Source organism: Lactuca sativa, chromosome 1, assembly GCF_002870075.4.
Source record: "Lactuca sativa cultivar Salinas chromosome 1, Lsat_Salinas_v11, whole genome shotgun sequence".
NCBI classification, from domain to species: Eukaryota; Viridiplantae; Streptophyta; class Magnoliopsida; order Asterales; family Asteraceae; genus Lactuca; species Lactuca sativa.
In genome coordinates, this window is record NC_056623.2 from 32,067,327 (window position 1) to 32,082,887 (window position 15,561).

At 32.8% G+C, this 15,561-nt stretch overlaps 1 protein-coding gene and 1 long non-coding RNA gene across 2 annotated transcripts; one reads left to right on the plus strand and one right to left on the minus strand.

Moving 5' to 3' along the window:
- The first annotated feature begins 8,511 nt into the window (after positions 1-8,511).
- On the plus strand, positions 8,512-9,582 carry LOC111913514 (uncharacterized). The gene is made up of 2 exons (XR_002857541.3): positions 8,512-8,995; positions 9,071-9,582. It is a non-coding gene; the product is annotated as an uncharacterized LOC111913514 (long non-coding RNA).
- Positions 9,583-12,426: 2,844 nt separating this feature from the next.
- LOC111913515 (uncharacterized) lies at positions 12,427-14,236 on the minus strand. Its single transcript, XM_023909214.2, has 2 exons — positions 12,815-14,236; positions 12,427-12,716 (listed from the first exon to the last, which is right to left on the minus strand). The coding sequence occupies exons 1-2, from the start codon at positions 14,219-14,221 to the stop codon at positions 12,555-12,557; spliced, it is 1,569 nt and encodes a 522-aa protein (XP_023764982.1). The 5' UTR covers positions 14,222-14,236; the 3' UTR covers positions 12,427-12,554.
- Positions 14,237-15,561: the final 1,325 nt, after the last annotated feature.

The following is a 15,561-nucleotide window of genomic DNA, read 5'->3' on the forward strand; positions in this document are numbered from 1 at the left end:
CTAATGATATTCTAGATTCCTCATTAATCCCAATCACTACATAAAGATATATCAAGTAAGGAACAACATGTTAGGATCATATCGGACGTAGGTTCCATTCGGTATACATACTATACTGTTTGGAAATCCCACTTTAAACACCTCACTAAATCCAGCCTAGATATTATCCCCATAAGTTGATTAATCAGTATAATGACTTGGAATTATTGATAAATCTTATTTATAGATTTATAATAACGACTATGAACGTAAATATAAATTACACTTGAAATAAATTAATTGTAGCTTAAATTACAAATATTTCGGCGAAAACCGAGAAATTGTATGGACAGAACTCTGAAACCTAAATCTTCTATTTTTCGGGCTCTCCAGGACTTCGAGACTCGGTCAAATAAGCCTAAATACTGAGAAAATTTTGGTTCAAGGAATGGAAATTCGAGAGGAAACGTTTAGAGGGTGTGAGGAACAAAATAGCGCTTCAAAAGCTATTTATAGGAAATTTTTCGAGGATACACGCTGCACACACCTACCAGGCGCACCGTGTACTTGGGTGGTGTTGTTGGGTGCCACATGTCACTTTCCTGGTAGAGTGTCGGACGTGCCACGCACCTTACCTATGAGCGCGCCTGTTTGTGCAATTTATAAGATTTTGAAAATTCATAACTTCTTCATACGAGATCCATTTTTGCCGTTGTTATATCCATGTATAACTATCAGTGAGATCTATAACTTTCGTTTATATTCTGTCGTCTAGTTCTCACTTTATTTTTAAAGTTGTATTTTTAACTGGCTTAGATTGCTAAACTCTGTTCAAAATTCATATCTCTTTTATATGAAATACGTTCTCGAATGTCTTTATATTTATGGAATTGTATCTTCAAGATCTTCAACTATTGTTTAGATTGTTTCGGCTATCAATCAACTGATCATGATTTCAGTTTCTGTGTCGTGCGTTGCTATACCGAAACTTCTAAAAATCATATCTTCTTCATACGAATTCAGATTTGGACGTTATCTTTATACACACTCTCAATTTTATGACTACTACGACTTTCTTCCAAATTGATTAGGCTAATAACCAACCTATCTAGAATTCATTTTTTACGAAGCGCATAGTTGCGTCGGTTTTATCGCTAAACTTTGAAGAAGCATAACTTCTTCATACGAAGTCAATTTCAGAGTTCTTTATATGTACAAAATCCTTTTCACACATAGTATAACTTTGGTTAAGGTTATTTATCCTAAATAACCTTCTATAAAAATGTCATTTTTATTGCTTATTTATATTTTAATTGTATTAACCTGAATCCGCAGGCGTTACATAAACACTCGAAAACTGCTTGTTGCTGAAGCGTCATTTCAAAATGAACTTCCATGGCTTGGACAATTGCATTAAAAAGGGAACTTGCTAGTGTAGTGGGATTTATGGGGGTGTCCTTAATAGTGAAACTGCTAAATTCAATGCTCGGAGGTATTTTACGGAGAGAAGCCAAGGCACAAACATAATCAGAATCCATACCGCGTATGTCGCTATCCCATAAGATGTAGTATTGTAACATCCAAGATTAGGACCTTGAGGCAACAAAATCATATGAAGTAGCATCTACTGCCAATTACAATCCTAAACTACCAAACCTAATGGGTAGGGAACCAATTTGCCACCGTATGTCGCCAAAGAAAGGGCCACCACAAACCATGATGTCCTCTTTCGCCCCGCATAGTCCTTTGTCAAAGAACAACAAAACTTTTGTTATGTGAATGAGTTAGCATGTCCTCAATCCAAAGAAATTTTTTGTAATAACCATACAAGACCGAAGCAAAAGGAGCTCAATATGGGGGTCAAGCAGTTGTGGAAGAAGGCACATCAAGTTCACAACGTTTTCGACTTTCTTTATGGCTATGATGCTAATGAAACTATCGTCTCTACTAACAACTCCCCAAAGAAAGAAGTTTCACCACCAATAGCGGCCTCCCGATGTCAACTGGGAAAAGCCCACCACGAAGCTTTCTACATCACATGAGGGCCAGAAGATCTCGGTTTTTCATGATATCCAACTGAAGGCTTAATTTTGGACCAACCACTTTAATGATGTCCAATGCTTTCACCACTTCCTCCAAATCTCCAACAAGTGTCCCATCATCAGGGTACCATGCATGGAGAAGAAGCTTGTAGTTGTCTATTATATTATGCAATAGAGGATACAAGAGCAAAGAGAAGTAGTCCCAAGGGGTCTCCTTATTAAACCCCAATGGTGGACCAAATATGTGTGTCTCATAGATACAACCTTGTTGGTTGACCATAGAAGAATTCTATCCATAAGGATATAGAAGGGAACCTCAATCTAACCTCATGAAGTAATGCAGATATCTCTATAAGGTTAAATGCGTTGTAGAAGTCCACAGTAAGCATGTAAAGAGACCCGTCTTCATGAAACTCACTCAACACCCTGTTAACACTATGTAATACATCTTAACACCACCCAAACTGGAAATCATTGAGATACTTGCCCATGTCTTTACCAACACCTTTCATAGGCAACTTGGAAACCAGACGTCTCCATATAGTGCTTACTGCAATAGGTTATATTTCATTGCCACATTTTAAGAGCGGCGTAAAAGGAGTAGGGGAAACAAATTCTGCCAAACTCGACAAACATCTTCCCCTATCCATAGATTAGCCACATATGTAATGTAGAAGGTCTTTTACTGTAAATGAACCTTCTCTACAAAGAGTATCCAAAATGTGTTGAACTCTAAACTCGTCTCTCCTATATGAGGTTCCTTTAGGGAATGACTTAAGTCACTTCCAAAAAACTTCTCCCTTTTTCCATTATAAAACCTATCGAATTTAACATTTTATTCGGAAGAAAATGATTTCTATAAAAGCTTCAAAAGAAGATGTGACCTTCTCTCTCCTTTTTATATTAAACCCAACGATTTGTGTTTGATGGTTTCATTTTAACGCTTTGAGTTTCAAGTTTGATTTCTTTGTCTTGCATACAACACTATGTGGCTTGATTTCAGAATAGATTTGCGGTATAGTGTTAGGTTTTAAGTTTCAGAATATGGTTTCGATTTGGGTTTAGGATTAGATTTCAATTTCATGACATTTTATATTTTAGTTTTAGGTTTTAGATTTCAATTTCAGGTTTAAGATTTCATATTCAGCTTTTGATTTGAACATCGATGGTCTTTTTCCAGGTTTCAATGAGTTTTTTTTCCTGAGGTGGTGGTGGTCGATGAAAATGGTGGTGGTGGTGGTAGTATATAAATGGTGACGGTGGTGCCGTGGGGTGATGTGGCTACATATTTTGTTAAATAAATTTTTTTAATATATTAATAATAAATAAATAAATACTAAATAAAAAGATACATAGATAAAGTTAATATAGTATTTTTCATGTCTATAAAATCACACCATAAAAACGTTTTAAATATAAAGTAAAAACTAGGGACCAAAAATGTAATTTTGATACATTTAGATAATTTACTCTAGCTTTTATTTAATATCTTATCATGAACGAAAACAGAAGATAATGGTATATATATATATATATATATATATATATATATATATATATATATATATATATATATATATATATATATATATATATATATATATATATATATATATATATATATATATATATATATATATATATATATATATATATATATATATATATAAATTCAATAGAAAACCATAATTATGGGTTCTTCAAGGAACCAATTTTTTTTTTCAATTTCTAGAGTATATTCTTTATCGAAAAAATAATCTAAAAATATCTAAATTCATATATTTTAACATTGTGAATGTCAAAAATATTTTTCGGATTCACCGTGTGAATCCGGATTCACGTTGTGAATTTTCGAACATTCACATTGTGAATTTGACGTAAAAAAAATTCATATTTTATATTCATTGGAAAAAGAATAAAAAGTTATGAATTTCTGTATTTTTAGTTTTTTTTTTTTTAATAAAAATTAAGTTATAAAAGTTGAAAAAAAGATTGGTTCTTTGGTTCCTTGGTAATTATGGTTCTCTATTAAACCTCACACTCTCTCTCTCTCTCTCTCTCTCTCTCTCTCTATATATATATATATATATATATATATATATATATATATATATATTCTAAACGATACACTTCCTTTCTATGGAGATTGTACGTCGCTTATAAATGGTATACTTTAGGGTCCTATGAGAACCTACATTGCTTAAGAGCAATAAAAACCAATAATACGAATGATAGAACTACATCAAAGGAAACATAGGCTTATGTGCACGTATCAGCTTGAGTGATAATAAAGTCTTTGTTCAATTTATATATTAAATATGATAGTTTGAAAATATATATAAATGAATTTTGTAAGGAATTCTGATACAAATAATTCTTAAGTATGTTTTCCGTATCATTAATACATATTTCGATACACGACTTAATTTCTTAGACATCTCTCTTTAAATACCTTATATATTTTCAAACTTTCATATTTAACAAATAAATTGAACAAAGATTTTATTATCACTCAAGGGACTCTGTCATTGGTAGGAAGAATAAACTAGCTTATAATCTAGGTCGATGATCTTTATTGTATTTTGAAAGTATATTATCTTATGCCCAAAGTTAAAATTTTAGCTCATTAAATATCTAGTTTAAATTTTATTAGTATTAGATCTACCCAGAAGTTGGTCTCAAGTCAAGTCAAACTTTAGCCTATTTAGGCTTGCTTGATAAACAAGTCTAGCCCGAGCCAAACCTAAGACTCAAACTATTTATACGTCAAGTTCAAGTTTTATTTGTAAAACTCAAAACAAATAGAGCTCGAGCTTGAACCGAAACAATTTAAATGAGTTGAGTTCGAGCCTAATTCTATTCGGATTGAGGTACACAAAAGTAGGTTTTGTTAGAAATTTGGGTTATAGAAGGGTTTGGAAATTTTGAGAATTGTGGTATCACTTTCAGATTAAAGTATTTTGGTGGTACTCCCAATCTTTAATCGGATAAGACTCAGAAATTGAGAGCAATAATAGAAAATCTAGTTGTTATGAATTTTGTGCGTACCATCAAATGAAGACAAAAAATTAGTTAAGTACACTTTTCATCAGAAAACTGTCACCAGACAGTTGTATGTCTGAAAACTGTCACAAAAAACAGTTTGATGTCTGAAAACTGTTACTAATCCGGGTTCTTTCTATAAGGGTCAAAACAAAGTCAAAAATTGGGTTAATTTCCAAAATTCAAATTTCTAATGTACTTTTTATATAGCAACATAACTCACTTGGACCCCGCCAAGGACCCACCCCTTGGACCCTACCAGGGGCTGTTGCCCCTTAGACCCTGCTCCCAGGGGCGTTGCCCCCAGACCCCTGTTCGTTCAGGGGTTTCACCTCTAAATAACAGTCTATTTTTAATCTTGAATAAACTTAAACAAGTGTGCACTTCGTACATTCCTTACTTGTTTAATATTCATCAAGATTGATTTTGGTCAACAAGTCAACCATTACACTTAAATACAATTAGTGAAACAAAATCACCAACATGTTTTAAGCAAAACCCGCTTAAAAAACGATTCCTATCGGATCGAATATTTGGTTTTTGGCTAAAATCTAAATGAGTTTGATATGATTTTTTCATAGGATTTGGAGTTTTGGACAACTGGTTTTGGACATGGTTTAACCAGTTAAAAACCAGATTCTATAAACCTATATTATTATTATTATTATTATTATTATTATTATTTAATATTCAAATTTATTCTAACCAAAAAGACATTTTATTATATTTGATTTTAAAATATTAGTATATTTCGATAAAAATCATTTTTAACTGGATAAAAATCTGGTTTTTCAACAGGTTAAAATTAGTTGAAAAATTACGATAACCCAATTTTTTGAAAGAGAAATTAAAATTCTTCCTACATTTTATTCTTACTATCTTCCTACCCACATTAGATAGTGACAAGTGAACTAAAATTAAATCAATTTCATTAAATGTGACACATGTCAACATTTGATATGATAGGAAGATAAATAGGAGAAAAATATAAGAGATTATTTACCGACCACCATATTGGATAAAATTGTTCGATTTAAAAAAAAACAAAAAATAAATATATCGTTTTTTTTTCAGATTTATAAAAAATTGGTCTTGTTATACACCTCCATTCTCTAGGACTAGTATTTAAGGGTGTTCGTTTGAATGGATTCAACGGGAGATTTGATCTCATAGATTTCCATTCTCGTTCTCAACCCATGACCAATATGAGCTTTAAGTTTCCTTCGTAACTCCCGAAACCTCTTTGTAGTGGCTCCCTTCCATGCCTCATTCGCTATTCCTGCATCTAGAGGGGAGTACGTTCGATGGAATAATTTCTTAGATGTATTACCACATCCCCAAGGGTTAGGCCCACTTTTTACAGGTTAGTGGAATCTTTATGCTCAAAATCCTGATTCAGGTAGTCATTTATTTGGTACCTCCCAATGAGCAAGAACTGTCATTTTAACCATTCTCGTTTGATCCGATCCAATCAAGTGAATCCAAATTGATTTAGATTTTCAAAACATGGATCCGAATAGTCCAAACTAAATTCAAATCTGATCCGATTACAATTCGGTTGGATCGGTTTTTATAAATTGGTTTTCAAAAACCAAAACATTTTAAAATTACATATAATTATAATATTATCCAAATTTACACAATAAAAGAAAACAAATTATTTAATTGTAATTTGAAATTTATAAACAACTAATAAGAAGATATATTATAGTTAAATATTTTATAGATAAAAAACTTTTGAGAGAAAATGCATATTAATGTTTTTTTATCGGATGAAATGTTTTGAACCTATTTGAAAAAATAAATTACAAAAATAATAAATAACTATAGATATATATTATAAATAAATAAATAATAAATATTTATTCAGTTTTTTTGGACTATTCGGTTCTTATTTTATAAACCAAAACGAATCTGAAATCCAAAATAATAGTAATTCGATTTTGTTGAAAACCAATCCAAAATTATCCGAACCAAATAATTCAATCCAAATTGTCCAATTAGACAATTCGGTTTTATCAAATTAGTGAACAACTCTACTAGTATTAATTAGGATCAAAGTCGAGTTGGTTTTTTACACCCTAATTTATTAGCTTTATTAAATAAACTATTTGATATAAGTTAATAAATAAAGTCTTGTAATTTATTTATTTTTCTTTTGATCAATAAATAACAAATATTGTTTAAGTCGTTGCCCCCTAAATCCGAACTCCGTATTAAATAGGTTTATATGATATTTAATTTGATTATGTGGATGTTATTTTTATGTATGCATAGGTAGATGATACAACTAGGGATGAGCAAAAGGACCGAACCGGCCGGAACCGGACCCAACCCGGGAACCGGCTTCGGTCAAAATCAAGAACCGAACCGGCCCGGCAGTTCTACCGGTTCCCGGTTCTTAGCGGTTCTTGTCGTGTCTTCAAATGTTGGAACCGGTCCTTGCAAAAATAGCACCGTACGGTTCCGGTTAATTTTTGCCGGTTCTAACAGTTCCGATTATATCGGTTCTGGTTCCTACCGGTTTCCGGTTCCAAAAATCCACAAAAATAACGTCCCGGTACCGTCCAGACCGGTTCCATCGGGTTCTGGTGTTGATTTCGGTTTTGGCTGGTTCCCCAGTCCATATGCTCATCCCAAGATAAAACATTCTACTATGGAAGGTAGAAATACAACTTCCAATGAATGCTTACATATATTAGAAATCTTTTCACTCACATAATGAATGATGATAGAAAATCATAATACAAAATCCAACAAAGCCCAATTCAAGAAATGATAGTAAATCACAACATGATAATATGATTGGACTTAAGTCGTGTCGGATGTTACCAAAAACTTCCTTAAATCCTTAGTAAGAAACAACAATAGACATTTAAGCATAGTTCCATCTAGGAATGAGTTTTTTAACTGAAAAATTGAACCAGAATGGGAACCGAATTATTGAACTAGAACCAGGATCCGGTTGGAACCGATTAGTGGTATTTGGTCTGGTTCCCAGTTCCTCCAATTCATCATTTTTGGTTTTCGGTTCCAGTACCGAACACCTTCGTAGATAACACACTTCCTAATACAATTGAACTAGAACCAGTTACTTAGTGGTATTTGATCGGTCGGTTCCTCTAATTCATTATTTTTAGTTTTCGGTTCTTTTGGTTCTGGTCCGGTTCTGCCTGGTTTACATCTCTATTTCCATCTTTTCATAAACACCATTTTGCGCTTTTAAATTATAAGAACAATACCAATAAATATGAACAAAAACAATTTCACATTAGACCCATATACAATTGCAAAACTTAGAAAAAAACAAAACGATAGTTTTTTCTTTTTATTTTTGTAAATAAGAAATATTTCATAATTTTGTAGTGGTTCTACCGTAAAACTTAAAAGGACCAAACGAGAACAATTTCTTTTGTAAATAAGATGAAATATGTGGCTGTTTCGAAATTCGAAACATAATATTTTAAAGATTATTTTGTGATAAACCTCACGACAATAGTGATAAGTTGCCCTTTTTATCTAACACACGTTTTTGTCACTTGCCATGCATATTGGGTTTTAATGTAACTAAAACATGGAAATATTCTTTTTGTTTTTTTTTTTGTTTTTTTGTTTTTGTTTTTTTTATCGATTCAATAGAAATGAAAAGTCTTCAACCAAAAGTTATCTTGGGCTTAAGTGCGTAAGAGAGTTCACGAGGGAGGCAGTAGAGGAGGGCTCTTAGAACTATATATCGAAATAAGAAGCCGGAGGTTGAAATTCAACGGATTGACTGTGTGACAGGGAATCGAAATTAGCAGGTTCTGATTTGAAGAAGAAGAAGATGGATAACATGTCGGCTGTTTGGTAGGGATGTGCGATCAATCCACCTCACTTATAATTTTGATATGAACCAGTTCTCGCATTGAGACGCTTTATTTGGTCTCGATCAGGTTTTGACACCACTTGTCTATCTTCTGGTTCCTTTAATTCACTTGGTACTATTCAATAAATTACTTACGGTTCAGGTTATTTCGATTTTGGAGCTAGCGACATGTAGACAGGTGGGGTGGTACATCAATTTTGATATATATAGCATAATGAGACGTGTACTAGTTTGGATCAAGAAGGACTGAAAGGTGACTGATTAGAGTCGTGACCATACTAAAAGTCTAAAACGTATCATAGGTTTTCAATTAATGAATCATTTAATTTAGTTTACTTTTTTGAAAGGCTGATGCTAACCAAGCAACAATACAATTATATGATGTGAACTGAGATAATGGTGGTTGAACAATAAAGGAGGCCAACCATTGAAAAACAGAAACTCCTAAAATGTTGCTGTGTTTTAGTCTCTGTGATAGACTTTGGGATGGATTTAGACTTTAGAGGAAGTGGTTATTTCCGGTTCTCTTTTTCTAGCATACATGCATTCAAACCCTCATACGTTTAAGATATTACCAGTTTTTTGCGATTTATCCTCGCATGATGATGTATGTTGGAACATGTTTGAAATGAGTCATTCAGATCGTTTGATTTATCATTTTTTTATAGCATTATCTTAACACACACGAATTACACGAATTTTAAATATCAGTTATTTCTGTCATGTAAGGTGTACAATCCATGTTTATTTTGGTCTATAGAGTATGATACATAAATGGCATATGGAGTATATTTGACTTATAGGCTATGGAATACATAAATGGCATATGGAGTATATTTGACTTATAGGCTATGGAATCTCATGCATTGGATTCTGGTGAGAGGATTTGGGGGAGCCCATATGTGTCCGGATAAATAGTTCCTTTCTTAGGATATATATTGTAAATATTGTAAAATATAAATGGGTAGTGTCCCATATGTGGGAAGTGTAGTAGGGATGAGATTTAAAACCAGAAATTTGTACCGGAACTGGAAGCGTTAGAACCAGAATATGTAGAATCGGTTTGGGTTTTGGTTATAAAAAATAACTTTATCTCATCAATGTTGCTTACATGTTGGTCAACACAACACAACATCAACACTCAAAGCATAATGAAATTGACATTCACTTCATCAGTATAATAAAATTGTTTTGGTCCTAACTCAAATTGTTCGGCTCTCAATATATAAATAGTTTCACGAAAGATCTTTCGTCTTTTCTATTTCATGATTTCCGGTCAGTTTTAACGATCGGACAAACCTTCCGATATATAAAATTGCCAGAAGATATTAAGATATATATAACATATATTTATGTTTAACCTCCCAATATATAAACACGGTGTTAACATTTAACATAGACTTTATATCTATGTTTAGTGCAACACTCTCCCAATATATAAACACACGGTGTTAACATTTAACATAGACTTTATATCTATGTTTAGTGCAACACATTCGATCGATCATGTGTATCATCCCTATTGTAATGTGTATAATCGGAAGGCCTCTATTCATTGGAAAAATACTCTCCAACACAAAAGTTCATTAAGAGCCTCAATGAAAGTTTTTTCGACAGCCATTTGAGCTACCTTTAGGATGCTCTTAGAGCATACACAATGCATACAATGTATAGTTTAATGGGAAAGTTGAATGAGATGGCATGTCTAATTGACATTCAATGGATCAAACTCTATAATTATAGGATGTCATGTTGACATTTAATGAATAAGGAGTTCAATGGCTATTGAACTGGGAAGAAAGAAACATTTTAACTACTTTATTAAATATATATTCTATTCAACTCTAGTGAGTTCAATGCATTGTAGGAAAATTAATATAAAATTATATATAAATATATATTTGAACTCATTAAATATATATTACATTCAATTCTATTGAGTTCAATGCATTGTAGGAAAACTAATATAAATATATATTTGAACTCAATAGAGTTCAATGCATTTTAAGAAAATTAATGTAAAATTATATAGTAGTTGATGTGTCAATCTATTAAATTCTTAAATTCTAATAAATTTATTGTAAGAAAATTAATATAAAGTTATATATATATATATATATATATATATATATATATATATATATATATATATATATATATATATATATTTGAACTCAATAAAGTTCAATGCATTTTAAGAAAATTAATGTAAAATTATATAGTAATTGATGCGTCAATCCATTAAATTTTTAAATTCTAATAAATTTAATGAGTTTAATGCATGGTGTTATTAACGGCCGCCATCACTAAATATAAGGCATCACTAAATTGTAAGGCTATCAGGAGTGGGCGTCTTAAAAGACGCGTGATGCATAGTTGGCACGACCAAAGACGCGTGAACACCGCCCCAAGGGTCGGTGTTCGTGGTGTCGCGTGGATGGGAAGACGGAAGAAGACGGAGCTTTCTATTGGTTTGCTTTTTTTTCGATCTTTTGCCCCTTAATTTTGCTGGATTTATTTTAATCCATCGAAGTAGAAAAGGAAAAAAATTACAGAGAAATCGGGTGAAAAAGACGAAGTAAAGCGGGTGGATATTATAAATGTTTTAATTGAAGTTACAAATTTGGTTCCTAAAATTTTGTAACTTAATCTTATTACACCCTTTCACTTTTATCTGAATTATATTAAACCCTTAACTATACATAATTCTGTTTATTTAATTTTAAAAGTTAATAATATATTTATTTGATTTTTTAGTGACTAAATGATTACTTATAATAATGTTTTTTTATTTAATCTAATATTTTAAAATTAAAAAAATAAAAATATAAATGATCTGGAATGATAACCTTTTTCAATGTCTAGTGGGTTGTTTTTATTTAATATAATGTTACAAAAAAAATATTTTTTATTTATTATGTTTGTTATTTAATATAAATGTTACAAAAGATAAAAAGAAATATAAAAGAAAAAATGATATTGTTAGTGATGACCATTTTCTAAGGTGTATTGAATTGGTGATGAAGCTATGTGACAAAATGTGGGGCTGGTGATGAACAGCCCATTTAGCCTAATAGAAGAACTTAGCTTTTTCAAAACGAATACAAGAGTTTAAACAAGTTATTTCTTTGTGCATGATGTTGTAGTACTATTTTCCATGTCGCAACACTATATCCAATAAATGGTTTTCATAAGAAGGTGGCGTTTTGCTATTAATTAGAAGATGAAGTCCCCAACTTTTCAACGGACAATGGATAAAAATTGCCGGGTTCTTGTTTTAGCCTACATAAAGCCCAAAATGAACACACTAAAACATCGTTACCAAATTCATCATATATAGTTGGAAATACTTGAGGACAACATGAGCCAACCCGACATGTTATATATCGAACTCATAAACTTAATCTACATAGTCATCAATGTGTATATGATGAACGTATGAAACCAGATGATCAGTCGTTTAAAACCTGATCAGCTCCTCGCACTAACAACCCCCCCCCCCCCCCCCCCCCCCCCCCCCTCTCTCTCTCTCTCAAAACAAGGAAATTAAGAAACAAAGATGACCAGAGTGATCTGGTGATCTGATGATCAAATGAAGAACAAGTGCCTTCTCTTGCAGCCATAGATCATGGGTGTCCAGCTTGAACTAGTTGACCTATGTATGCCAGGTGCCATGTGAGCACCACCATTGTCGAGAAGTTCAACGTCGATGAGTATGTGCTCAGTTTCTTTAGTTTCTCTGATGATATAGTACTTTTTGTTCCACTGTCCTCCTTTATCTTCTTTATCTATTCAAACACCCAATCCAGAAAAAACCCACGTTAGAATAACCTTTCTACGGATCAAGAAACTAGAAATAAGATATTGTAAAATCGATGCATCTTACCTTTGTTGCTCTAGGCTCCAAAAACATCATATTGATCAAATTCATAAGAAGCGCAGAGAGGAGATTGAATCCTTGAAATACCGCCATCTTGTTGGACAAAAAGAACAAATTTCTCCCGAGGCTTACCAGATACCCGATAAGAGCTGCCCCGATACAATACGACATTGCCTTGAAATACACCATGTACAACTTATTTATGACCATTCCGTACTGTCGTTTAGGTAGACACTTGCCCAAAACAGAGCTCGAAAAGAACGTAACCCACACTCCCATCCCGTAAGCTGTCGAGAACCCTAATAAGTGACACCAACTGATCACTGATTGTATCTTGTCTATTAAAACTGTCGCCATACTGGTAGATCTTGTTAGAAGATCATTCCAACTAGTTTCTTGTACAGTTTTCACAGTTTCTTTCACTTCTTCTACCCCTTCTTCAACTTTCCGGGTAGCGTTACTTCCAATATCTTCCCCTATTCGCTTTGGTGAATCAACAAGATCCCATTGTTCCACTTTAAGTACCGAGTCTTTAAGCGTTCCTTTTGTGCCATCCCCAGAGGTAAACACGCCTAGTGGTTTCCCCACAGCATTTTTCACGATTCCAGCCACATCCTTGGCCTTTTCTCCGACTGCTTGAAACTTTTCCGATAGTTTTTCCGATAATTTGACTTTAGGATCACTAACTTTCACCACTTCATCCGTTACTTCTTTCACCTGCTCTTCGAAGTTGTGAAGCTTGCTTGAAACATCAACGCGTTTACCAGAAACAACGCTTTTCGTCTTCTCGATTACGTTCGCAAGCTTATATCTGCACTTGCCAAAGAGCTCTCTCGGCCCAGCTGCGAAGCCACCGGCGTCGATCCTGGCAACGTCGTCGTGTTGTGAAATCGAAACTTTGGTGTTCCCGTCGGGTTCTTCATCGAATTCGACGACAAAGCGGTGGTGGTGAGGAGGTGGAGAAGGAGACCAAGTCGCTCCAGTTACCAGCGACGTTAGAACAAGACAAAGAAACACAAGATGCATCGTCTTGATCGACAACTCTCGATTGTTAATTCTAATCGTTATTGAATTGACAGAGGGACGGTAAGGTCGGTAGATGCAGACCATGGGCTTTAAAGATATGGATGAACAGCAAACGTGAGAGATGACGATCGCGGTGTCTGGACGCGTGTGTGGTGAATGGTTGCATTGTATGATACGTGTCTCCGCCACGAGAGTGTGTCTAGCCGTCAATCGTATTTGGTCGAATCGAGTTCCATAGGTTTGCTGGTGCTTAGATGATAAGCTGATTCTCTTGGAAACTGCGATGACCAAAAAGATTCTGATTTCTTTTGACGTTAATATTTGATCGGATACATGACACGACTCATGTGGCCGACATATATACGGATATGCCACAAGCAAACTCATATCTCCAACGTCTACGATATCTTAAATTTCGTTCTTTTAACAGCCAAAAATTAATTAAAATGCAATTGGAAAATCAAATATGTTATCATGTTGGGATTTTCACTTAATATATAGAGTAGGGCATTCACTATACAATTAAGGGTAGTGATGGTATACAACAATTGATGATACATAACAATTTGAATTTGAGTTTTATAGAAATATACAATACAAACATATAAAACACAAATTTTTTATGTATGTTTAAAAACTCCCAACACCGCTGCCAAACACCCTAAACAAACCCACACAATCACATAACTAAGAGGTTTCAAGATTACCACTTGCATAAATATAATACTAACATTCCCATTTAGTCAACACCAGTTAAGGTTCAAATATAAAATTAAATAATTTATTAAATCAGTAAAGATAATTTGGTAAATGACTTATAAACCAATTAATTGAATTTAAAATTATAGCCTATAATCTTGGTAACTTTGTTTGAGATTGACCATATTTATCCATAATCGCCGTAACGCCATTACTCTTCTTCGTCCTCCCTCTTAAGAGTTGGCACATAGGCCTTCATCATCGGAATAGGCCTGCAACAATTTCATCACCAACGACTTCCAAAATTGAATTGCAGTCGTCACTTATTATCTATATCTATAATCGATCATGGATTTAGAGTAAAAATGTATTGGTGGTCAAAATTGACAGGCAAGAATGAGAATTATCAAGTAAGTCTCATGCATTTTCTTTTCCTTTATTAATTGTTTACATGAACAAACGAATTTCATATTGAACCGGTGTCGAACGGGATTAAAAGTTTTATGATCCCAAATTAATTTATGTTTATATATGAACTAAGAATAAAATAAAAAGAATTAAGAAAAAAATAAAAAATCCTTAATGGTTTTTCAATCCTTTGATAACTTGGAAAGTATATGAATATCTCTACGGAATTCAAAAATATGAGATATATCTTTTTTGTTTTTCAATGTTTTATTAATCGTTTGTATCTTCTTCTCATATATATATATATATATATATATATATATATATATATATATATATATATATATATATATATATATATATATATAGAGAGAGAGAGAGAGAGAGAGAGAGAGCGAGCTAGGTTCAGGTGTTTAAAATAAGTATTGTGTTATTGTATGCATAAATGTGAGTCAATCAAAATTAAATAAAAAATTAAATAATTAAATAAATAAATAAGGGTAATTTAGTAATTTGATTAATACTTCCAATAATAATCCCTATAATCATGATATTGACTTTTAACCTAATTTCTCCAGGTTTATATCTAGAGTCACTCAATCTCCACCGATTACAAGCCT

Bases quoted from the DNA above. Each gene is read 5' to 3' on its own strand.
- LOC111913515 (XM_023909214.2), bottom strand. From the start codon at position 14,221: ATGAGTTTGCTTGTGGCATATCCGTATATATGTCGGCCACATGAGTCG. The intron at 12,717-12,814 runs GTAAGATGCATC...GTGTTTGAATAG, and splicing joins TGGAGCCTAGAGCAACAAAG to ATAAAGAAGATAAAGGAGGA.